Source organism: Rhineura floridana, chromosome 2 (assembly GCF_030035675.1).
Source record: "Rhineura floridana isolate rRhiFlo1 chromosome 2, rRhiFlo1.hap2, whole genome shotgun sequence".
NCBI lineage: Eukaryota > Metazoa > Chordata > Lepidosauria > Squamata > Rhineuridae > Rhineura > Rhineura floridana.
In genome coordinates, this window is record NC_084481.1 from 124086947 (window position 1) to 124111907 (window position 24961).

At 40.7% G+C, this 24961-nt stretch overlaps 1 protein-coding gene across 2 annotated transcripts in view; it reads right to left on the bottom strand.

The window, feature by feature from the left end:
• Positions 1–24961, bottom strand: part of GALNT18 (polypeptide N-acetylgalactosaminyltransferase 18) — a 459245-nt gene that overhangs the window by 425903 nt on the left and 8381 nt on the right. The window contains exon 1 of one of the 2 annotated variants that reach the window (XM_061610415.1): positions 23489–24003. The exons of the other annotated variant lie outside the window; for it this stretch is intronic. Coding sequence (XP_061466399.1) covers positions 23489–23534 — 46 coding nt within the window. The 5' untranslated portion in view covers positions 23535–24003. Of the gene's footprint in view, positions 1–23488; positions 24004–24961 lie in introns of those variants that run through there. 2 annotated transcript variants of the gene reach the window in all.

Here is a 24961-nt window from a genome sequence, read left to right on the forward strand (position 1 = left end):
TTTTTTTCCCTTCCAAATTTAAAGGGGGAAGGATCAGTATGCTCACACTGGGATCAGTTTGAAGGGTGGAATGTTATAAAGTGAAGGAAATTATTCAGGTAACAATTCAACTTTTTCTTCTTTCAACTAGGTTGGGCAATGGATTGGTTTATCTTTAGCTTGTGAGACATTCTATATCCCATTCCTTTGATAGGTTAGATAAGTGTCTTATGTTTTCAGTTCATTTGTGCCTTGGAAACGGTTTCTGTTCCAGGTGGGTGAATGAACAAGGCAGCCAATTGGAACAACACTATTTTTCACCTTTGTCTAGACTTGCTCAATAAACAGGAGGGTTCCAGGTACCCTCAAATGACAGGCAGAATGAGAATAATTACTGTGTAGAGAAAGTAAGATAAGATCAGTTACCACTTGTGTTGTCAGTGAAGAAACAACATTCTTAAAGAGGAGCACACCCACCCCACATACACACCCAAGGAATTTTGAGAGCTCCTCCTGATCAACCTTCTTCCTTAAGTCCAAAAACAGTCTAAGGGTACATACACATATACTGGAACTGAAAATTCAGATATGCCACCAAGTGTATGCGACAGGGAGCTGTAGACAGTCTCAGCAAATGTACCTGTAAGATATGTTTGCTGACATAATGTATCATGAACAACTTTCATCAAAGCATTGCATCTGAGGTGATGTCACATGATGTGAAACCCAGTGTTGTTTAATCTCTGTGTGTGGGGCTTCCACTGGAGGTGGTCTAGAGGCTGCAGCTAGTATAGAACGCTGCGACCTGAGTGGTACTCCTTATCGGGCACATATCACACCAGTGCTGAGATCTGCACTGGCTGCCATCAAACCAGTTTTAAGGTCCTGCTACTTACATATAAAGCTCTAAACAAATGTTCATTGACTTGTGTTAGCACAGAGGCAGGCATTTTAACTGGTGCCACCATTGTCATGGAATGCCCTCCCTGATAAAGTATGAGAGGCCCTATCAGTATTGGTATTCTTCTGGCTCTTGAAAAACACCTGTTTCGGCAAACTTTTCCCTGAACTTGAACTTCTGATCTATTTGCTCTTTCAACTGTTTTAACTTTTATGCGTTTTAACAGTCTTTTAATTTTAATTATGGTTATTTTTAATGTCTTGATGGAATTGTCTTATTGGTTATTTTAATTATGTGTGGGTTATGTATAGCTGATTCTTATACTTGAAATGGCTTAGAAGCCATGTTGGCATGCAAGATCTTGAAATAGTTTAAAACTGTGACAATTATGGGTGGGATGGGGGCTCCCATTGGTGCCTATGGGACCCTCCCATGCTAATTGTCATGTGAAATGGGTACATGATTTATTTATTTTTACTAATGTTACAGCTGGGGAAAGAACACTTAAACCTTACCTCTCTGCTGTGCCAATGACTATGGCACCCCTGAGCCTGGTATTTTCATTTTTAGAAACTCACAGTATGATTGCTAATCACAGCATTAACATAATATGTTTTTGTTGTAATGTGCCTCCAAGTCGACTACAACTTATGGCGACCCTATGAATCAGTGACCTCCAAGAGCATCTGTCATGAACCACCCTGTTCAGATCTTGTAAGTTCAGGTCTGTGGCTTCCTTTATGGAATCAATCCATCTCTTGTTTGGCCTTCCTCTTTTTCTACTCCCTTCTGTTTTTCCCAGCATTATTATCTTTTCTAATGAATCATGTCTTCTCATTATGTGTCCAAAGTATGATAAGCTCAGTTTCATCATTTTAGCTTCTAGTGATAGTTCTGGTTTAACACCCAATTATTGGTCTGTTTTGCAGTCCATGGTATCTGCAAAGCTCTTCTCCAACACCACATTTCAAATGAGTTGATTTTTCTCTTATCAGCTTTTTTCACTGTCCAACTTTCACATCCATACATAGAGATCGGGAAATACCATGGTCTGAATGATCCTGACTTTAGTGTTCAGTGATCCATCTTTACATTTGAGGACCTTTTCTAGTTCTCTCACAGCTGCCCTCCCCAGTCCTAGCTTTCTTCTGATTTCTTGACTATTGTCTCCATTTTGGTTAATGATTGTGCCAAGATATTGATAATCCTTGACAAGTTCAATGTCCTCATTGTCAACTGTAAAGTTGCATAAATCTTCTGTTGTCATTACTTTAGTCTTTTTGACGTTCAGCTGTAGTCCTGCTTTTGTGCTTTCCTCTTTAACTGTCATCAGCATTCGTTTCAAATCATTACTGGTTTCTGCTAGTAGTATGGTATCATAATATGTAGTTAGGCCCTAAATCCACTAAAAAGCATTGCATTTGAGATAGTGCAAGAAGATATAAAACTTCTTTCTCTGATGGGCCATATCATATATATGAATTATTACTTGATAGTGCTGTATAAGGCCCATAACTGCTGTAAACCGCCCAGGGAGCTTTGGCTATGGGGCGGTATATAAATGTAATAAATAAATAAATTGCAGTCATTAAGTGATGAGCAAGTGTAAATACACTTAGTCCAAAAGTCTAAATTGAAAGATGACTATTTTGGAGCCATTAGGGTACTGAACTCTTAATAGGAAGATGGGGGGGGGGGAAAGAGAAAATAGCCATCTAGCTAGGAACCAGGGCCAAAAGGAGGCCAGGTCAGGCTCAGGCCGAGGGCCCCTGAAGAGCCCCTCCTTAGGGTGAGTGGGTAGTGCTCTCTTCCACAATCCACAGTAGCATCAGCTCCTGACCCTGTCGTGGATCGCAGAGAGGGAGCTCCTGTCCTGCCCAGAGTCTGCGACATGAGACGGAGGCAAGTTTTGGTTTAATTCTCGTTTTATTAGTGTGATGGTTACATCCAAAGCAGTGAGCTTCATAAACCTGTCTACTCTGACTCACTACTTTCCCTAACTAGTCTAGCTAAGCAGTCTCTGCAGCGCGTGGGGAGAGTTGACTCAGCATTAGAGCCTGGGTGGGCACCTGCTTAAGTAGGGAAGGTCTTTGCCTGTAAACGATGACTCCTCCAAAGTTCCACCTTCTGAAAGTCCCTCTTCTTGCACCTTTTTGCACGGGGTGAGGGGGCAAGCCTCCGACGGCCCATCCGACAGTAGGGCTTCGCTAGGTGATTGCTAGGTGACCTCAGGGAGCGGGAAGCTGGTTAGCGGGGAAGTTTTTGAAGTGACAGGTGGGGATACCTGCATGGGTGGCGTTGGCGAGCGCGAAGGGTCACTTCCCAACAGCTCAGGCGGGAAGCTCACAGACAAGGCGGAACCTGTCTCGATGGGGTGCTGGCTGAGGAAGTCTGCGGGCTGGCAGAATCCCCCCCTCCTTCAACACCCCCAGGAACCTTGTCCTCATCTGACTCCTCTCCCTGATCTAACTCTCCTTGCACCTGGGGCACAACAGCTCCCAGGCACCCCCCTACTACCACACAGGCCTGTGATGCCCGCCTGCACACCCCAAATACCTGAATGCTGGCTATGCTGCAGGCATATGCATGCCATCAAGATGGCAGTGGAGGCATCAGCCTCTTAGGCATGTAGGCAGGTGCCAGGGCAGGTGCTGGTGCAGGCTGGTGCCGGCCCTGCTAGGCACTGGAGTCGTGGTTCCCAAACCTTTTTGCTCACAGACCCCTTGGAAATTGCAGACCACTTAATAAATTTTTCAGTCTACTGTAGCACTTGTAATGTGCTATGCTAGATGCTGTATGATTTTTAATTGCATTTTATTGCTTCTTTTATTTCTTATATTGCATTTTACTGTATTACAATTTTCATTCCACGAAGTAAATTAATAATAAAGTACAATGTAAGAAATAAAAGAAGCAATAAAAATACAATTAAAAATCAATATGACTATTTAATTCAGACATGCTGGAGGACCACCTGAATGGAGCTCATGGACCACAGTTTGGGAACCCCTGACCTACAGAAAAGCAGAAATTGAGGGGGGAGGCAGTTTCTGCAGAAATGAAATAGGAGGAACTGGGGCTTTGTTGAAAAAGAATGGAGATGCATGGTGAGGAAAGTTGTGGGATGCATTCAAGAAAGCGTACCAGCAACAAGTATTGCTTATACATTTCAGTATGCAACTCTCAAGCTTTCTGTATTTCATTTGACCCTCTGAATTACCAATGTGCACTGATAATACACTGTCCTCTACCCCTATAAAAGTAGCAGCAATCTTTACAGGATTGTGACTGCCAAGATTCTTTGCACAAGAGCTACCAATATGTATGCTTAATAAAATACTGCACAACAAACAATAAGCACGTGCACAGGCATACTGATAAAACCTGGCCCAAAAAGAATCATGATACAGTCATGTGAATGATCACATCAATATTTGCCTCTCTCTTTTTTTAAAAAAGGCAGTGTTTTATAAATGCACACATGCACTCCAATATAGTTGGGAGAACATATGAAGCTTATCTTTGTCACTTGAGAAGTGACATCTAACCAGACCCCAGGAAAAGAAAGTTGTTTCAGTACTGAATCTGAAGACAGAGTTTTGTATTTGTAGCAGCAGTATAATCTGCAGTGTGACATTAGCCTCACAGTGGGCATTATGCAAAACTGTAAGTCTCTTCCACAGTTCAAAGAGTTATCTGTTCCAGTCCTAGATAATTCATTTATGAGGAGAGCCTGAAAAATATCACTGGTCTCACAACAGTTTGCACCAGTTTCTTCTGAAGACACTGAAGCTATAATATCCTCCACAGCTTAAAGTCATCTGGCTATATGATTCAGCATTGGTTTCAAATTTTGGAAGAGCTTTTCCTTGGCCCCCCTTCCTTCAATGAGTCATTCACCATTATCATCAGCTGCTGGTTTTAATCCTCTTCATCACCACTGCTAAAACCTGCTTGCTTGCCAGGCAGAAAGCCACTGACCAAGCAGCCAGGGTCATCCACTGCTCCTCCTCCTCACCACCACCACCAATTTCTGGGCCAGAGCAAAAGGCAGATGAACAAGGAGGTTGTAAAGATGAAGTAGAGGAACAGGTCCAGGAGGTTCTTGTCAGTAGGCCCTCCCTGCTGGGATGTGGGCCTTCAATAGATGCCCAGCCATGGTGACCCTTAATATCAGCCCTGATATGGTTTCAAGTTCCTTGAAAGCAGGGAGACACTTCAAACAAAAAGGGAAAAAAAGAACTTCCCACACTCTTGCATTAAGATAGATGGTTCTGCCTGACTAGGGCTGCCGTGCTGGAAGGAGATGGACCAGGAGCAAAGTGTCTTTTGGAAGAACTGCTGAGACAGGAAAGAATGTATTATGTGTTCCCTTATCACCCTTAAGAAAGGGCTTCGTAGAAAATAAGGTAAACTTTTTGCTAAATGGTGTTCTACATCTGTTATAAGATATCAAAAGGCCTTTAATAAGGACCACTGTCTTGGAAGGCTATCTGTATCCCAGAAAACCCTGCTGCTGCTTGAAAACACATCCAAGGTTAGTCAAGCAAGAAAATAATGTTGGCAGCCAAGCTTCTCTGAAGAAGAAGAAAAGACAGCTTGTCCACTACTGCTGATCTTCCCTACCATGTGCAGCCTTAGGAGAGCCCTGGGTGTATTATAAGGCTCTCTCAGTTCATGCAAAGCAATGGTGAAGCCCAACATGCCTGGCCAGAGACCTATGTAAACTGAACACTCACCAGAAACCTCTGCAATATGCAATGGGGTTGTGGCAGATGCGTAAAGATTCCTGGGCAGCCAATTCAACAGGAAAAAGATTTCCTGAAGGTGGGAAGTCTGGAAATCACAGATAACACACAGATTCCTATCCCTCTGAAGCAAAACAGAACCATCTAATTATCAGCCTCTCTCAGATCAAGCTACCTTTTGATTTGTGATAACAACATCCCAGTGGCCTCATGTTGAAAGCACAAATAGCTTGAGTTGTTCCATAAGGGAAGCGAAGAAAATCCAGAAGGAAAATTCCTTCTCAATCCCAAATCCAAATATTAACAAGGAGTCAAAAAGACCCACCTACTCATTTCTACCAAGCAAAATTTGGACATTTCTGCATGCCATCCAACATTTTGTCTGGAATGGGAGGTGAGGGTAGGGAAATACGGGCATGTACATTGGGGAAAAGTCTTCGAGCTGAGGCATTAAAAAAGAGAAACCACTGGATAGTCCTCATTCTGTACAAATGTCTGGAACCACGTGATGTTATTTCCTCCTGAAACAGTTTCAGGAAGACTATTTTAGACTAAGACCTTATTTTGGTTTCCAGACTAAATTGGTTTAATGTACAAGTTATAGCTGTTAGTTCTTCTATCCATAATGTTTTAAAATATGGGTTTTTTGCAGGGATCTAAATACATACATCTGGCACCTTCACTGTACAGTTTTCAGCGAGTGCTAAAGATGCACCTATTTACTCTGACCTTGGGTGTGTTTTCAGGACACACCCTATTCCTATGACCACAATTTTTTTTAACTGTTTTTAATATTGAATTTTAAACTGTTGTAACTGGCCCTGGGACCTGCTGGTGAAGAGTGGGAAATATAAATGGTAGATATTATTATTATTATTAACAATAACAATAACAAATAATAACAATAACAATAACAATAAATCATTAAATTTCTCTTCCCCCTTCCTCCCTTGCTGTTGCTGAGCAAGATAATTCAATCTTTGCCAACCTGGTGCCCTCCATATGTTTTAGAGCTGTCCATGCTATCTAGGGCTGATCTGGAAGTCACTAGTTAGACAAAGGCTGAAATAATTGCTGTTTCAGTGATAGCAAGTTTCTGCCATTTTTTGAGGGCTACTCTGTTCTCTACATCAAGGATGCCCAATGTTGTGCCCTCCGGAAGTTTTTGGACTCCAAGTCCCATCAGCCCAAGCCAACATGGCCGATGGTCAGAGATGATAAGAGCTGGCAGTACAGCAACATCTGAAGGACATCATGCCGGCTACCCCTGCTCTAGATCATGGTCCAGGTGCCAGAACCATTTCCCCCATGCTGCCCAGTTCCTCTTGTAGTGGTCAGATGCTGTTCTAAGCAGCTATCAGTCAGAGAATTATAAACAAAACCCAAAGAACATGTAACATTAAACTGTTAAAAACTTGAAAAATAATTAGTTATGGTTGAAGCTCCAGCTTTTAAAAATCTGGTAGGGCCTCATGAAGCCAATTAAGACTGCTTTATTGGCTGCACTGAGCCAAAGGGGTACCAAATAGTTAGACTCCTGCTCCAATGTAACTACAAAGCTTATCAATAACCAGTAACAGATGGGAAAACTAGGAGCAGAGCTTGGAAAAGTTACTTTTTTGAACTACAACTCCCATCAGCCCCAGCCAGCATGGCCACTGGATTGGGCTGATGTGAGTTGTAGTTCAAAAAAGTAACTTTTCCAAGCTCTGACTAGGAGTAAATGAGAATCTACTAGCCCAAGTTATGACCTAGCCTAAAATGGCCCTTTATACTTTGCTTAAAACCACATCAGGGCCACCCTCACCATTAAGCAAACTGAGGTAATTGCCTCAGGTAGCAGATGCTGGGGGCAGGGGGGCTAGCAGTGGAAGTCCTCCTGCCACTCCTCCCAATCTCTGCCCTGCATGGTTTCCCTCAGTTGGAGACAGAGTTGTGTGCACCTTCCGCTCCCTAAGCTAGTCTGCTGTCCTCAGGTGTGGTGGAATGCATTGTCCCATTGCCAATGTTGAAGATGGATTCAACTGCTAGTCTGATTGGTTTCTGTAAGTAGAATGAATTAGAAGGGAACCATTTTACATTTCATTTCAGGTAGCAAAATGTCTTGGGCTGGCCCTAATCCACATACCTGGCACAGCATATTAGTGATGGCTGACATTTACCAATTCAGAAGGGTTCCAATTACAAACAAATAATTTTAAAATTCTTCTAAAATACTTTAATTTTCAGGGCCTGTTCTGAATCAAACTCCCAAAGATGCTCTCAACACGCATCCCTAAATGCAAAGGGATAAGCCTAACAGCAAGTGGTACTAATGCAAATAATGAGAAAGCCACAATCAAACTGAACACCAGAACTAAAATACTTTTGCCAGCATGAAAGTGGTTCGCTACCTCAGAAGATGTTATTCACTGCAACATTACAAGCCAATTCTGGCACTCTGCACTGCATTTTGTTGTTATGTGCCTTCAAGTCAATTACGACTTATGGCAACCCTATGAATCAGTGACCTCCAAGAGCATCTGTCATGAACCACCCTGTTCAGATCTTGTAAGTTCAGGTCTGTGGCTTCCTTTATGGAATCAATCCATCTCTTGTTTGGCCTTCCTCTTTTTCTACTCCCTTCTGTTTTTCCCAGCATTATGGTCTTTTCTAGTGAATCAGGTCTTCTCATTATGTGTCCAAAGTATGATAACTTCAGGTTCATCATTTTAGCTTCTAACACCCAATTATTTGTCTCTTTTGCAGTCCATGGTATGCGCAATGCTCTCCTCCAACACCACATTTCGAGTTTATTTTTCTCTTATCCGCTTTTTTCACTGTCCAACTTTCACATGCATACGTAGAAATCGGGAATACCCAGAGCTTGGAAGTAACTAGTTACAAGTAACGAATTACTTGTAATTTATTACTTTTTTGAGTAACAAGTGGGTAACTTCATTACATTTTGTTGGTAATAGAACAAGTAGTAACTTCATTACTTTTGAGGAGTAATTGTAATGTTTCCAGCATTACTTTTGTGCATTACTTGGGGGGGAGCAAGGGAAGTCTTCTGCTCCTCTGATTTGTGAATAAAAATCATGGGCTTCAAACTGGGCTTCTGTGCAGCGTTGTTCTTCCTTCATGCTCTGTGAGTGCTTAGGAGGCGAGAAGGGAGGAGGTGGAGAGCAAGACGGGATGGAGAAAACAATAGTTTAAAAATTGACAGGAGTGGAAGGAGAAAAGAGCTGGAGGCAATATATATATATACAAAAAGTATGTGTGTTGGGGGTATCATCATTGCTGGGGGTGGGGTGAGGGGATGTGAGATTCTGTTATGCCATTCTGTTAATCTTATGGATAAAAAAAATTATTCTACTACCCTGTGTGTGTGTGTGTGTGTGTGTGTGTGTGTGTGTGTGTGTGTGTGTGTGTGTGTGTGTGTGCGCGCGCGCGCGCGCGCGCGCTTATTTTTAATGTTGTTTTAGGCTACTCAGATGTGCAGCAGCCAAGGCCAGCACCTTGTAGGCATTTTTTTAAAAAGTAACTAAAATGTAATTGTAGCAATTACTTTTGTGTAAAAGTAAAGTAATCAGTTACTTTCAGAGCAATTGTAATTGTAACAGTAATTACTACTTTTGGGGGGTCATGTAACTGTAACTGTAATTTATTACTTTTTAAAAGTAATCTTCCAAGCTCTGGGAATACCATGGTCTGAATGATCCTGACTTTGGTGTTCAGTGATACATCTTTGCTCAAATCACAGTAATTCTCCTAGACTCGAATTCTACGCAAACTTGCAACTTCCAATATTCACATTCTCATGGCAAATTATCCCAAGTATAGCGACCAACTGGAGCTGACCTATGTACTTGAAAGAGCAAAAAATAAATTGGTATTAGTTTAGCAAAACAAAATGCATCACCAATGTCAACTTGACAGCCTTCTAACAACACAATTACAGCGTTGACAAACACCCATTTCTGCCTCATTAAAGCTAATGTAACTAGATGATTAGATCTTCTAAAAATAAGATTTCATGTTATTTTTTTCATATAATGTAAGAAAATACTTTACATGGAAGATTGTATCAAAGCAGACTTCTAAATCCAGATATACCTTATATTTCACATATGGACTTTTTGTTGTTGTTGTTCTATAATGTTACTGTAAACTTGAAAAAGTGTTATTTATTTATTTTGAAAATGTCTAAACATGCCTTCATTCCAAAAAATGGATCCTTGGGTAGTGTACATGCAAATCAATTAACCAGACAGTATTAAAACTGTTAAAAGAAAAATCAAAACATAATAAAATCTGAAAAAGTAATAGACCAAAAACTTCAATCAGCTACGACTATGCAGTAAATTTAAAGACTGGACATATAAGAACATCTTACCCCAGCACTAAAGAGACCACAACTGGTGACCACATTGTCAGTCAACAGGTATAATTATTTGCCTTGTAGGAGGTCAGCTTTAAAATTTCTACCCAATTTCGCAGACCACATGAACACTACAGCATAAAATTAATTTAGAGTCAGCATAAAAACAGTAACAGATGAAAACACTAGTGCAAGAAATGTAGTTAAAAATACCCCCCAAAAGTGCATCAGTTGTAAATTAGACAAATTAGAATAAAATGGTCTTCATCTGTTTCTGTTTGCCGCCCTGGGCTCTCGCTGGGAGGAAGAGCAGGATATAAATAAAATAATAAATAAATAAATCTGGTGCCTAAAAGACCATAATGTCAGGGCAAGCCTCTGGGGAGAGCATTCCATAAATGGGGTGCCACCAAAGGAAGGGTTGTAACTGATTTCTGCAACCACTCACACCTGCCTCAGATGCTAAGTAGCAGCCGCAAGGCTTATTCCATTGTGGGGGGAACTACGCACAGGACCCAACACTCTGATCTCTACCATCTTATCTTTTCCCAGGCCCTAGACAAGATGCAAAAACAGTTTTGTACCTTTAGCATACTTAAAACAGAAGGTTAAGCAGTTTTAGCACTTTAGACAGCTCCTCAAAAGTTCAGACTAAAACCTGGAGCAGATTCACCGCCCCACAGACATCAGAGCCACCAGCCTCCACTGGGGTTAAGGTGAAATCATCTGATGCCAAAGCCCTGGGAAACTAAGGATTTATATTTACAGGCACACTTCCTACCTATAGGCATCCTTACCAGTTTAGCACCAACTACGGTTAGAGCTGCCTACCAATCTCTCATCCAGCATTTTGGATTCAGATTTCAGTGCAGGGCATTTTGACCCAGATCACAGCTGTAGTTGTAAAACGCTTTCAGGTATTAGCAGCGCAACATTTTTGCAAATAATTCTGGCTTGGGTGCTCAGACAACCTTTTTTTTATCTTGGTTGTATTTTAAGCAGTAACTAATTTTAGACAATTACATCATTGTCGTTGGAATACCAGTAGAGCATCTATGTCCAATCACTTGAATGGAGCAAAAGTGGTTGACATCCAAAATAGCAGGAAAAAGGGGGAGAAAAACCAGGAATATTAAGTAGAGATGAACATCTTGCTCTCAAAAGGCTTTCCAATGACACTGACATCGTCATAAAGCCAGCAGATAGAGATGTGATTGTGATTCAAGACTCCTCAGCTTACAAAACAGAAATTCTTTCACAATTATCCGACAGGACAGCGTATATTCCATGTTTGTTCGATCCTACAGCCACCATTACACAACAAATAGGTATCATTCTTGAAGAGGGACTGTGCCTTGGATACATTACTGAGGAAGAAGATCGATTTCTACGTAATTCTTCATCAAGGATTCCTGTTTTCTATACTCTTCCCAAAATCCACAACGGGATCTCACCCCCACCAGGGAGACCCATTGTATCAGGGTGTGATTCAGTCCTGGAACCTTTGTCACAGTTTGTAGATCATTTTTTAAAACCTTTTGTTCCCACTATCCCCTCATACATACGAGACTCCACGGACTTCATCAACAAGATACAACACATTTGCTTAGAGCCGGATGACATTGTGCCTACTATGGATGTTCGATCCCTGTACACAAATATCCCTCAAGAACAAGCGATTGATGTTATTTGAGATACGCTGGGAAAAAGAACCTGCAGGCAACCTCTCACCCATTTTCTTTGCTCCCTATCAGAATTGGCTATAGGAAAGAATTACTTCAAGTTTGATAAAAGTTTCTACTGGCAAGTCAAAGGTGTGGCTATGGGGTGCCCTATGGCCCCAGAAGTTGCCAATTTGTATATGGGACATTTCGAACAGGACATTACTTCCCCACACAGTCCTTTTGCGGTCCATTTGATCTGTTGGCTACGTTACATAGATGATACCTTTTTAGTTTGGAGGGGTGGACTAGATCATCTTCTAATATTTTTTACATAGGTAAATAATCAGAATAACCACATACAATTTGATATACATCACAGCAACAGCAACAGCAATGTTTTAGATCTCCAAGTTATTAAGGTTGGGAAGCAACTCCATACTTCATTATACAAGAAACCAACAGACAGGAATACCTACCTTAGGTATGACAGTTCTCATCCCAAGATATTAAGACACAACCTTCCCTACAGTTAATTTCTCCATATTAAACGGAACTGTAGTTCGCATGAAGATTTTACACGACACTCGCAGTCCCTCAAACTACAATTAAGGGATAGGGGTTATCCAACAGGATTAATTGAGAACGGCTACAAGAAGGCCTCATGCCAGAGACGTCCGGATCTTTTGCATCCTAAGCAAAGACCCATTTCTGGACGAATACACTGTAGTCTGACATTTAATTATGTCACTAACAAATTACAGAACAGTATTCAGAAGTACTGGCATCTGATCCAACATATTCCAGGCTGTAGTGAAAAACCCTTAATTTCTTACAACAGAACTAAAAGTATCAGGGACATACTAGTGAGGAGCACTTTTAGAGAAACTCGAGATCCAATCAGGACACAGGTGGGCTTTCCTGTTCCCACAGGTCATCCCTGTGGGCACTGTGTGTACTGTAAATACACTCAGAAAACAACACATTTCATTAATCCTTTTAACCAACGACAGTATCCTGTATCAATGTTTTCCACATGCAATACGTCCAATATGGTCTATGCTGTACAATGTAGTTGCCCCAAATTATATGTTGGACAGACCACCAGACCTTTAAAAATACGGATTGGAGAACATCTGAGCAATATCAGACGCAAAAGATCTAGCGCACCTTTAGTAGATCATTTTGTTACATGTGGACATACTCTTGCGGATTTTAAATTTTGGGGTATAGAAAGAATACATGCACAGAATATACATATACTTTTGAAAAAATAACTTTCATGGATTTTGAATTTAAACACTCTTTCTCCCCATGGATTGAATGAAGACATGGATTTTCTTCCTCTCCTGTAAGATTTGACATTCAGACATAACCCCTTGTGAAGAATGCACTTTATCTCTATTTCAGCAGAACATTTGGTTATGATTAGACGTACCCCCATAGAAATTTCATTTTAGGACTTTAGATAAGGTACTTACACATAATGGACATATTTTTGAGAGACGAAGATACATACATTAATATATATTTACTTTCCCCATAGAGTTGAATGGGTACTTAAAAGTTCTTTTCTTTCTGTAAGATTCGACATTTCAACATGATCCCTTGGGATAAATGCATCTAACCACTCCATTAATCTCCCTTTGAAGACTTTGTCTGAGTGTCCATAGGGTTTGATATTTTGACAGGATCCCTCATGCATAAGCATAACGAATCTTTCAATTAACCTTTCCCCTGAGCAATTAGGGTCATTTGGTTTTTTCTATTTATACTGTACCAGAATGTTTCAAACATGAGAACTTTATTGTTTATGCATTGTTCCAATTAGCAACTTGTGCAAATCGTTGTACGTGATCTAACTTTCCACAATATTTGGTATGTAAGTATACAGATGGTTCTTTGTAGTTTATGCTTGTTTAACCTTTACCTTTTGTGTCTGGTTTATTAATGAGTTTGTTCATTTATGTATTTTAGCCCCTGATGAAGGCAGGAGTTTTTCCAGCCGAAACGCGTTGGGCAAACATTTTTAATATATTTTTACAATAAATCTCCAGACATTGATTCACCCACATTTGCCTCTTGACATCCTGGTTTTTCTCCCCCTTTTTCCTGCAATTTTTGACTTGGCAAAGCAGCTGAGAATTAGTTCTACAACTGTTACTGAGAAAGTGGTGATTCATTACACAACCTGAGAAAACAGTCCTTTGAGATTTTTTTTTCTTACCATACATATAGGTGGATTGTTTGGAGTACTTTTAAAAGAAATGGGGAGGGGGGAAATGGAGACTCCCCCCCCGATCTTTTGCATATACCTTATTTATTGTTCCCCTAACCAGCTTTCCCTCCAGCATTATCCATGCAAAAGCCATGCCATCCAAGGGACATTGCGCCCAGATCATACAGGGTTCTGCAGCCACATGTATCAGCTGCTCATGGGAGAGAGTGTTCTCTTCCCAAACTGGGCTCAGTGGCAAGAAAAACAATTTCCAGAGAAATAGCTGTTGCAGCAATCATAACAATCATCAAAAAGCAAACAAAGAGTCTTGTGGCACCTTGAAACTGAACAAATTTATTATGGCATAAACTTTCATGGACTACAGTCCACTTCCTCACAACAATGGCATTCCATCCAACACACGGGCAGCAATTCAAGGTTTGGCCTGGAAAAACTACAGGCTATATTTAGTATCACACTTTGCTTCAGAGATGCTCAGGACTGAGCTGCCATGAAGACTGAACACACATCAGTCTGAGTTAGGGTTCACGTAGCTGTGGAAGCACAGAGAAATACACAGGGAGACTTCAGGGTGTGTGTTTTTTTTAAAAAACCAACCCAATTCATCCAACAGGGAAATAACTCTTAGCAGTAGGAGCACACCAATTTTCTTTAAGACACCCAAATGCTTCTTCTGTAGTTCTTTAGTACCAAACTAGTTTTAGAATTGTTAAAAAGTGAAAGGAATCTTTAGACAATATACTCAGTCAACCAGATTAAAATTCCTGTTGTGTCTACTGCTCTCTTTCATCCTCTAATAAAAGTTATTAGCAAGTGGCAATAAAAGGTCAGCAGCATAAATCTACCTTGACTGAATGGTAAAATTAGATGTCATCTCTGCACATTATGCCTTGTTGCACATTATCTTTCCTTTAAGCCTAGAATATACATGTACATACTTTACTGTAGGCCCCTTGATGCATTACAAAGACGTGTTGAAAGAGGAAGTATAGGCCTGTCTTCCCTCATGCCAACATCCTGACCTTAAAAAGCCATCTAGGGCTCACAAAACTCACTGTAACAGTCCTGCATCTCAAACAAAACAGTCCTGCCCAGATCCCAAATTCAAGCCTGCACATGATTCTGACATATTCCAATTCACAAAGACTCCCCAGTTCCAACATATTCCAATTTATAGGGGAAAGAATTTTGCCAGGTAGAAAATAATAACTTTGACGGTATCTAGCAACTTTTTTAATCTTTCAGTTATTGAGTTGATTGCCCCAAAAAGCAGATGAACAGATGATGCAAAGGCAGCAGCTTTCAGGTTTTACAAGAGCAGCAGGACCACCAGTTGGAACAGACGGTGTTGAGATCAGACTTGACTGAGAGCTATCTTTTTTTAAAAAGCAGCTGGCTGTCAGCCTAGGAATGTGACTGCTTTTTGGAAAAAACGTGATAAATTTGAAGGCAACAGTGAAGCAAAAGTAAGACATCTCAGCCGTAATATTTCACACCAGAGCATCCTCCCTTCTCATGTTTTCACATGCATTAACGAAGTGAGTGCATCTATAAGCCATGAAATACTAAAGAAAATATAGTAGAGAACCAACCCAGGAGTATGATAACAAAATTGACTGTAAACCAATACTTTGTATCTTGAACCTTTGTCTAACATCTATGTTTAGGTAAAGAACAGGTCAGACATCCTTCAAATGCTACAGTGTGAGGGTTTTTTTCCTTCAGTTTGTCTAAAATGAGCATGATTCAGACAAAGAGCTGTAACTGTGTACAATACTTTGAATATTATGATGAGAGCACAAGTGAGTCAGTAAACCATCAGGCTCAGCATTTTGGCAGCACTCTGCCTATTAAACTAGCAGAACAAGTGCCTTCCAAGCAAGTTGTCATAGTTTTTACACGCCTGTATTATTCTATATTAAATATTCCTCCTCCAAAAATGTATTAAGAGTGATTTGCAATTTGTAGTTTGCCATTCCTCCATTTGTGGAGAACAGATGCTATTTTTTTTGCTAAAGCCCAGACACCTGGATTTGGCAAACTTCCCTGAGCTTGCTCAATTATCAGCCAAGCAGGAAAACTCACCAAAGCAAGTTACTTCAGAAAAAAAATCACACCCAAAAAGAAAGAGAAGGGAGTAACATCAGCCATGTTTCAACTGTGCTGGTGTCAAAATTGGCCAAGAGTTACTTCAAATTTTGTTTGCTGGCTTATTAGAAGGAATCATACTATATTTCCAACTTTTGTATTTTTCAAGGATTCTTTTTTCTTTTTTTTTACAAGGATGGCAAAAGGGAGGACAGAAGGCATGATGGAGACACAGAAGGAGGTAGAAAAGGGCAATGGGACAAGTGAAAAAAGAATACAAAATACAATTCTTACAAGGTGCAGTAGCCCCAGTGAGGTGTCCTGTGCAACGTCTGCTGCAACATCTTCAGATCAGTTTCAGTTGACGCAGCCTGATGACGTGGACAAGGTGCTTGTGATGATACGGCCAGCAACATGTCCCCTCGATCCTTGCCCTTTTCGGCTTATTAAAGCTTGCCGAGGGGGGTTGACCAAGTGGATCTAGGGTGTGGTCAATGCATGGTTGTGGGACGGAGTGGTACCAGTGGTGATCTGACCACTCCTGAAAAACCCCACCCTGGACCCATTGGTTTGTGATAACTACTGCCTGGTCACAAATACCCCCTTTTTAAGAAAGGTGATTGAGAGGGTTGTGGTGCAGCAATTGCAAGTACTCTTGGATGAAACAGATTATCTTGACCCATTCCAGTCTGGGTTCAGGCTTGGTTATGGGACTGAATCGGCCTTAGTCATCCTAATGGATGATCTTTATTGGGAGAATGATGGGGGAGTGGGTCCCCATTATTCTTGCTTGATCTCTCGGCAGCTTTTGATACCATTGACCATGGTATCCTTTTGGGCTGACTTGGTGAGATGGGTATTGGAGGCACTGTTTTACAACGTCTTTTTCAGAGAATAGCACTGGCCAATTGTCTTTCAGCCCCCTGGTAGTTGTGATGTGGGGTGCTGCAGAGTACCATCTTGTCCCTCATGCTGTTTAATATCTATATGAAGTCCTTGGTCATCAGGAGATTTGGGGCCACATGCCAGCAGTACGCTGACAATGCCCACTTTATTTCTCTGTAACATCTGAATCGGGAGAAGCTGTGCAAGCCCTGAACCAGTGTCTGGACTCAGTAGTAGGCTGTATGAGGGCCAATAAACTGAGTCTGAATCCTAGCAAGACAGAGGCTTTGTGGGTTGGTGGCTCCAGAGTTCAGATAATTCATCAGTTTCCTATTTTGGATGGGCTTGTACTCCCTCTGAAACAGCAGGTTCATAACCTGACCACTGTTGTTCACACACTGGTAACCTCCAGGCTGGATTACTGTAATGCATTCTATGTGGGGCTGCTCTTGACATTAATCCTGAAGCTGCAGCTGGTGCAAAATGTGGCAGCAGAACTGCTCACTGGGGCAGGGTACCACCAACATGTTACCCTACTGCTGAAAGAATTGCACTGGCTTCCCATTAGCTACAGGGCTAAGTTCAAAGTTCTGGTTTTGGTTTATTTATTCATTCATTCATTCATTCATTCAATTTGTATCCCACCCTTCCTCCCAGCAGGAGCCCAGAGCGGCAAACAAAGCACCAAAACACTTAAAAGCATCATAAAAACAGATCTTAAAATACATTAAAACAAAACAGCATTAAAAACATTTTAAAAAAAACTTTTAAAAGGGTTAAAAACATTATTAAAAAACGTATTAAACAATTCTGACACAGATGCAGGTTTACAAAGCCCCATACAGCTTGGGACTAGGATACCTGAAATATTGTCTTACCCCTTATATACCTAGTTGATGTAGATACCATCTTATCAGGAGATCTGTTCCACAGAGCATAGGAAGCAGACCTTTAGTGTGATGGCACCTACCCTTTGGAATTCCCTCCCCTTAAATATTAGACAGGCACCATCTCTGTTATCTTTTCAGCACCTACTGAAGACCTTACTCTTTCAACAAGCCTTTTAAGTAGAAATCTTATCCCAGTCTGTGTCGGAACTGCTTTTTAAAATGTTTTTAAAACATTTTTTTAAAATATGTTTTGTTTTAATATATTTTAGAAACATGTTAAAACAAAACAGCTTTAAAGTCTGTTTTTATGATGTTTTAGAGTGTTTTTACCGCCCTGGGCTGCTATTGGGAAGAAGGGCGGGATATATATATACATACAAACCAATCTCATCCACTGTTTGAGCCTTCTCCACTATTAGTTATTTGCCCTTCCATTATACAGTAGACAAGTCAATTTTTGAGGTTTTGATCTGGTGGTCTCTTGGGAGGGTATTTAGCGAGTGCAATGTCCATAATTTTAAAATACAGGTTTGGGCAAGTAAGGGTTTACAAGTGATATATAAAGTAAACTATCATATATCTGGACACTGCAAGGGAAAACAACTTGAGGGGTAATTTGAACTAGAAGAACAACTCCACAGGGATTATATTTAAACACTGTCCTTCCCATCACTTCTCTCCCAGCCTCCCAAACTGATTCATTCTCTCTCTCTCTCTCTCTCTCTCTCTCCCTCACAGTTATACTCACAGTTGATCTACTGAAATCCATGGGCTTCAGTAAATTAAATCAATTAATTTCAAGGGGTCTACTCTGAGTATGATTAACACTGGATATCAGCCAATATTCATGGTTATTATTCATGTGCATATTCAAACATAAGCTGCAGCACACAGAATCATAGAACAGTAGACTTGGAAAGCCATCAAGTCCAACCCCCTGCTCAGTGCAGGAATCCAAATTAAAGCATACCTGACAGGTGGCTCTCCAGCTGCCTCTTGAATGTCTCCAGTGTTGAAGAGCCCATCACCTCCCTAGAATTAGAGCGGTATGACAATAGAACCAACAGCTAGGAAGTCTTCCTGATGTTCAGACAAAATCTGGCTTCATGTTAACCTGAGCCCATTATTCCATGTCCTGCACTCTGGGATGACTGAGAAGAGATACTGGCACTCCTCTGAGTGACAACCTTTCAAGTACTTGAAGAGTGCTATCATATCAGTCTTCTCTTCCCAAGGCAAAACATGCCCAGTTCTTTCAGTCTCTCCTCACAGGGCTTTGTTTCCAGTCCCCTGATAATCCTTGTTGCCCTCCTCTGAACCTGTTCTAGTTTGTCTGCATCCTTCTTAAATGCAGTGTCCAGAACTCGATGAAGCCTAACCAGTGCCAGAGGGGAACGAGTACTTCATGCGATTTGGAAACTATACAGGCATACCCCACTTAACGTTGCTTCACTTCACGTCGCCTCGCTATAACGTACATGCTCCATACGCCATCATACCCTGCTTAACGTACGCGCGCTTCGCAATTATGAACACTTAATGGCCTGACATCACTGCCATCTAGTGGCGATTGCAGTGCAGTACATGCATAGATAATTGCTTCACTTTAAGTACATTTTCACTTTACATACACGCTCCGGTCCCATTGTGTACGTTAAAGCGGGGTATGCCTGTACTTCTGTTAATGCAGCCTAAAATATCAGTGTCTTAAGTACTGTATCCATGTGATACATCTGTCTGATAAAAAATATTATTCCATTTTATTAACATGTGAGTTGGTCCTCACTGTGGTGGGAGATCTGCATGCTACTATTTGGATGTCACATCACAAGAAGAAGCACTCCTATACAACCTTACCAAGCTGCCACCCTCCACCCTTAACTAATGTGAAGTTTTTTTTAAAAAGTCTTAGTTCCATGTAGCAACAAGAGATGTAAACTTTCCAGAAATTTTGAAGCCATGGAAAATACCATTTTTCCCATTTTTTTCAGAAAAAAACAGAAATTTTCAGAAAAATTGATAAAAGGCAATATTAGCACTTTTTACAGATTGAAAGTCACCTTGTTACTTCAGGAACATAAAATGTAATTATGTACAAGTTAGTTTAGCATAAAATCATCACATTTGGTATATTAAAAGTACATTTTATTCAAACAATTATTACAAATTAAATTTGCTGTTTTAAATTTTTACTTTTTTGTAACAAATGGATCTACAAGATCCTGAACTGTAAGGAACACCTGAACTGTAAGGAACCTCTTTTGTTTTGCCAGTTTATGAGGAGCAGACAAAAAACAAATTAAAAAATCCAGAAGAAATCATCAACATTAATAACAAAGAAAATTATTTATGTCTCTGCCAGAGCTTGGAAAAGTTACTTTTTTGAACTACAACTCCCATCAGCCCAATCCAATGGCCATGCTGGCTGGGGCTGATGGGAATTGTAGTTCAAAAAAGTAACTTTTCCAAGCTCTGGTCTCTGCTAGTCCTCCACAGTGTCAAGCAGACATAAAGCATCCATTCCCATAAAAAGAACTGAGAAAAAGGAGGGGACCAAGATTCAATGAAACATTTTATTCATCATGCTAAAATAAAACATTCCATAATCCATTTTTCTTCATTTATTTTCAATTTTTCCAATTTTTTGGAAAAAAACAAAAATGGCTTCAGAAAAAAATGTTTTTTTTCCAAATTTTTCAGGTTTTTCCCCGGGTCTTCACATCTCTAGTAGTAAATATAACCACATGATTATTTGAACTTCACATCCACAGATTGGGGCATGCCTTCCTCCCTCTTTCTTCTGCAGCCCCCTGTGCACCCTAGACATCTGTTCCTGGGGTTGGAAGACCTTTGGGAATGATGTGGGAGAACTGATAGAAACCATCCCCCTTCCTTTTATGAATGGAGGAGCAACTTGAGACACATTTTTCCTTCAGTGAAAAGATAGTTGCTTACAACAGAGAATCTTAAAATTTGAAGTTACTGTTGATTCAGTGCTGGAAGTCCTTCTGAATATGCGCAGTCTGCTCAGTCACTCTGAGCTTGTAAATATACCTTGATCTTGCACTAACTAAATCAAGGCACAACTGCCACAGACAACATGCAGCAGTCACCAGTGATTGGTGCTATTCTATTCCCCTCAGACAACTACAGAATTTCACTCAAGTTTGAAAGCTTAACATTATCTAGCACAGGTAATATGGAATATATACCAATGGTATGCAAGGGTCACCTGCTCTTCAGTCTCAGTCCAGAGAATTCTTACAAGCATGTTTAATTCTTTTGAAGTTCTTGCCAATATAAATATTTCAAGGAACATTCACATATCTACTCATTAAAGTATCAATCGCATTAGCCAATGATCCGACATATTGGTTATAAAGTTGTTGCTTACAGCAAGGTCTCACAAGATCAACAGGAGAATGAGAAGCAGACAAAGACCACCTCAGGGCCTTCTCCAATTGGACAAAAGTACTTTCCCAACCAAAGTACCCAAACAAGTGGCCTCTGGGCTGAAGGGAAGGGCAGAGAACACAATCTTTTGTGATCTCCCTTGTCCCACTCAGCCCTGGCACCACAGAACATCTTACTCAGAACAGTCCTTTGACCCTTGGGAAAGCATGGAGGGGGCTCAGGGGCCACCAAGGAGAAGGTCAGCCAACACATCCCCTTTCATGAGTGAATCTCTGGATCCAGCCCATTGAGATGATGGTACCAGGAAGCATTTTCTATGTTGCATACACTCATTTATTTTGACTCACTTTTGCTCCCAATCAAAAAGACTGCAGGCTTTTAAAGAACTAAAAATACCTGCAAAGCCTATCACAAAAAAACAAACACAGGAACAAAAGTGCCATACCACAGATAACAATTGCTCTATCACACCACCTTTTCAACACTGAAAATTCTTGCTCTCCAGCCCATGTTATTCACTTATCTTTGTCACGCTGAGAGCTAGTTCAAATATCTGCTCTGTACATGCACACCCAAATGCATGCATGCAGGTCCTTTCCAACAAGCAGTAAAAGATTAAGTACAAAGGCCTCTATTCTGCTCCTACAGAGTTTAAGCTATTAAGAAGTCACTCAGCAGTCTCTGAGCTAGTCCTTGTATATGATAAAGGCCACCCAAGCATATATTGCTAGAATTTTGATCAGCCCTGAAAATAACCCTTTGTTCAACATTGTTGACCACACTCACTTTTTTTCATCTACAGTTCAACCATTTACACCTGAAACATCGGAAATTTTTCATTCCTTCAATCATCTCTGCACAAAACGGAAATTATTTTAAGTGTATTTAGATAAGACTTTTGCAGGGGTTTTTTAAATGTTACTTGACAGACATGTGCCAGTCTCCTTTTAGCAGATAGTTTGTCATTTGATGACTCCAGGCAAAGCAGAAAAGCTTTAATCAATACAACGAAGAAACATTTTGAGGGATTATATGCATTTTCCAAAAAAAGGTATTTTCTAGGTATCGTCAAGCAGACAAAATATATTGATTTACAGTTATTGCACATGGCAGAATTGGTTTGACACATTATGACTACATTAGCTTTCCTTTTTATGTGTGCTATTTCTCAGGCACTGTAGTTAACAGCATAATTGTTTTGCTCTTTCTGTTCTTTGCCTTGTTTTACAACTGCATCCCAAAACACTAACCTATTTCTTTAATTATGGAAGGGAAAATACAATAAACTATCAAACAGGCTGCTTGCTCCTGACAAATCATGATAAGCCAGAAATTCTGGTTTACTATTATGTGCAAATGTGGCTATAGTAACTGTTGTAGAACATATAGAGGGATCTACTCTAGAATCAGTGGCTGTTGGACTCAAGGGATACCTTTCCACATTGACTTGTGTGTCAAGGAGTCTCCCCGCATATCCACTGTGAGACTCCTGCACACTAGAGAATTCTGAGAAATGGTCTATGGCGAACAGACCATTCCCGTGGAGCATTAGCCACATCTTTTAGCATGCAGAGAAATAAATAAATGGTTTGCAGACCATATAGTCAGGATAGACATTCAAACTTTTGCTATGGTGATCACTCCAAAGTCTGGTAAAAACTCCCTAGGCCTTAATGTTGAGACTATCAAGCTTGGCTACTGCTCCATACTTTCAGTACAAGTCTGGAGTCTGGCAGAGCTAATGAAAAAGGAGGGAATGGATGCATCACTGCCTGTAGGAGTTAAGCACAGTTGGAGGTGATATGGTAATTAAAACAGATACATAGCCCATTCCAGTAATTGTGGGCTGTGCTGTACTGTGTTATGCAGACTCTATTTAATCATATTTATATGCATACAGAATACTCCAACACTGGGCTACTGTGTACATGGTCATCAGTCCCCCATGATGCATCTGTTTCTGGACTCTATTACTTCAGAGTGCAGGCAGGGCAAGCAAATGTTTAAATGTTCAAATGTTCTCTCTCTCAGCAGCAGCATCTATTTATCTGCATGCCACTTTCCCACAAAGTTGTGCCAAATGTGTCCCACAACATATCAAAGTCTAACAATTCAAAACAAATATTAGGAACAATTCTAAATAATCACAGTGTCAATAAGGAAATACCAATAATAGTAATAATCTATACATCATATCTCTCTCTCCACCCACACACACAGAGCATGGGCAAGCATTTACCTCAACACACTAACGCCATATGTATGCACCCCTCCCCCTCATATCCTGATATCATGTTCCACTCCCTCCTCAGTCTCTCACCTCTCCCATGTTGCACAGAGAAGGTCTGCAGGGCACTTCTGCTCATATTCACTTGAACACAAGTAGACTCCAATACATGACTGGGGACCCTCCTTTATCACCCAACATCAAGGGTGAGGAACCTCAGGCCCAGGGGCCAAATGCAGCTCTCCTGGCTGCTCTACCTAGCCCTGGGAACTCTCCCAGGCTGCAACCCGGGCTGGCCTCCTTCTGCACCTGTTTTGCCTGGCTGGAATGCATTCTTGGACTGAACTTCATGGAGAAGTATACATGTAGAAACCTCTGACTTTTGCATGGCATGACTGCAGCCTACAGTATGAAGGCCAATTACTTCACCCCACCCATCACAGGCACACAGCCCCCAGAAAGTTGCCCATGAAGGAATGCAGCCCTCCAGATGAAAAAGGGTCCCCAGTCCTGTCCTACATGAAAGCATGCACTGACTAACTGGGACACAGCCTTTTTCATCAGATTACAAGCACACACAAAAATTGGTTAAAGGGGAGCATTGCCAGCTGTTGGTCAACCCCTCCAGCAGTCTATTTAAGAGCAGCTTATGCTGCAGCATTAGCAGGTGATTTATGTCCTGCTTAGTGACACAAAAAACTTCACCTGCTGATTTCTCTGTATCAGACTGTGGTTAAAGGCAGAGAAACAGGCCGAGATAGATTCCCCCCCCCCAGCCCACCCTACCTAGTTATCTTCCTTAGTTATTAAAGATCATTACTGTGCACAGTGTTATCTTGCTTATGTACTCTTTGAGTACCCTGACTGTAAAATTTCCAGAATAAAAAGTTAGAAAAGTAAACTGCTGTGCTTTAGTCCACCTTTATCTTTAACGGATGAATGTTATAACCTGAATTTTTCAGGTGTGTTGCTCTCTCATGCACAGATAAAGCCCCAAGGACACTGCAAGAGGGAGGAACGCATTCTTCTATGCTAGGATTACCAGACTGTCTCTCAACTCTATAGCAAGCTATGACTTGATGAATTGGATGAAAAGCTTCAAAGAATGTGTTCTCTAGAAACCTAAAGTTAGGTGATTGCTCTAGACGAAAGGTTCCTAAAGCCTCTTGTTATATTGTTCTTAAAGAGGTATGGGCATACAGTGAAAGTGGTATAGTGTGGTTTGCAATGAAAGCCAAAGCATGCTTGGAACTCTGACATATATTGTTAATCAGATAGTTAACCCATTCATGGTTACACTCCAAAAAAGAGATGGTTGCAGATATTTTGTTATCTTCTTTTACTTTTCACTATTTGGGTATTTTTACATCAAGCAGCACGGGAAAACAATCACATGTATCCTTACAATTCTCTGAGAATGATTCAAAGTGTCCTGGTAGGTTTGGCAGATTGCCAGAACAGACCTAATATTTCATTGATGTTGCAAATGACACCCATTAATATGATGATTTTATTATTTATTTTGATTAATTAATTACCCATTTTTCAATTATTATGCTTGAGGTG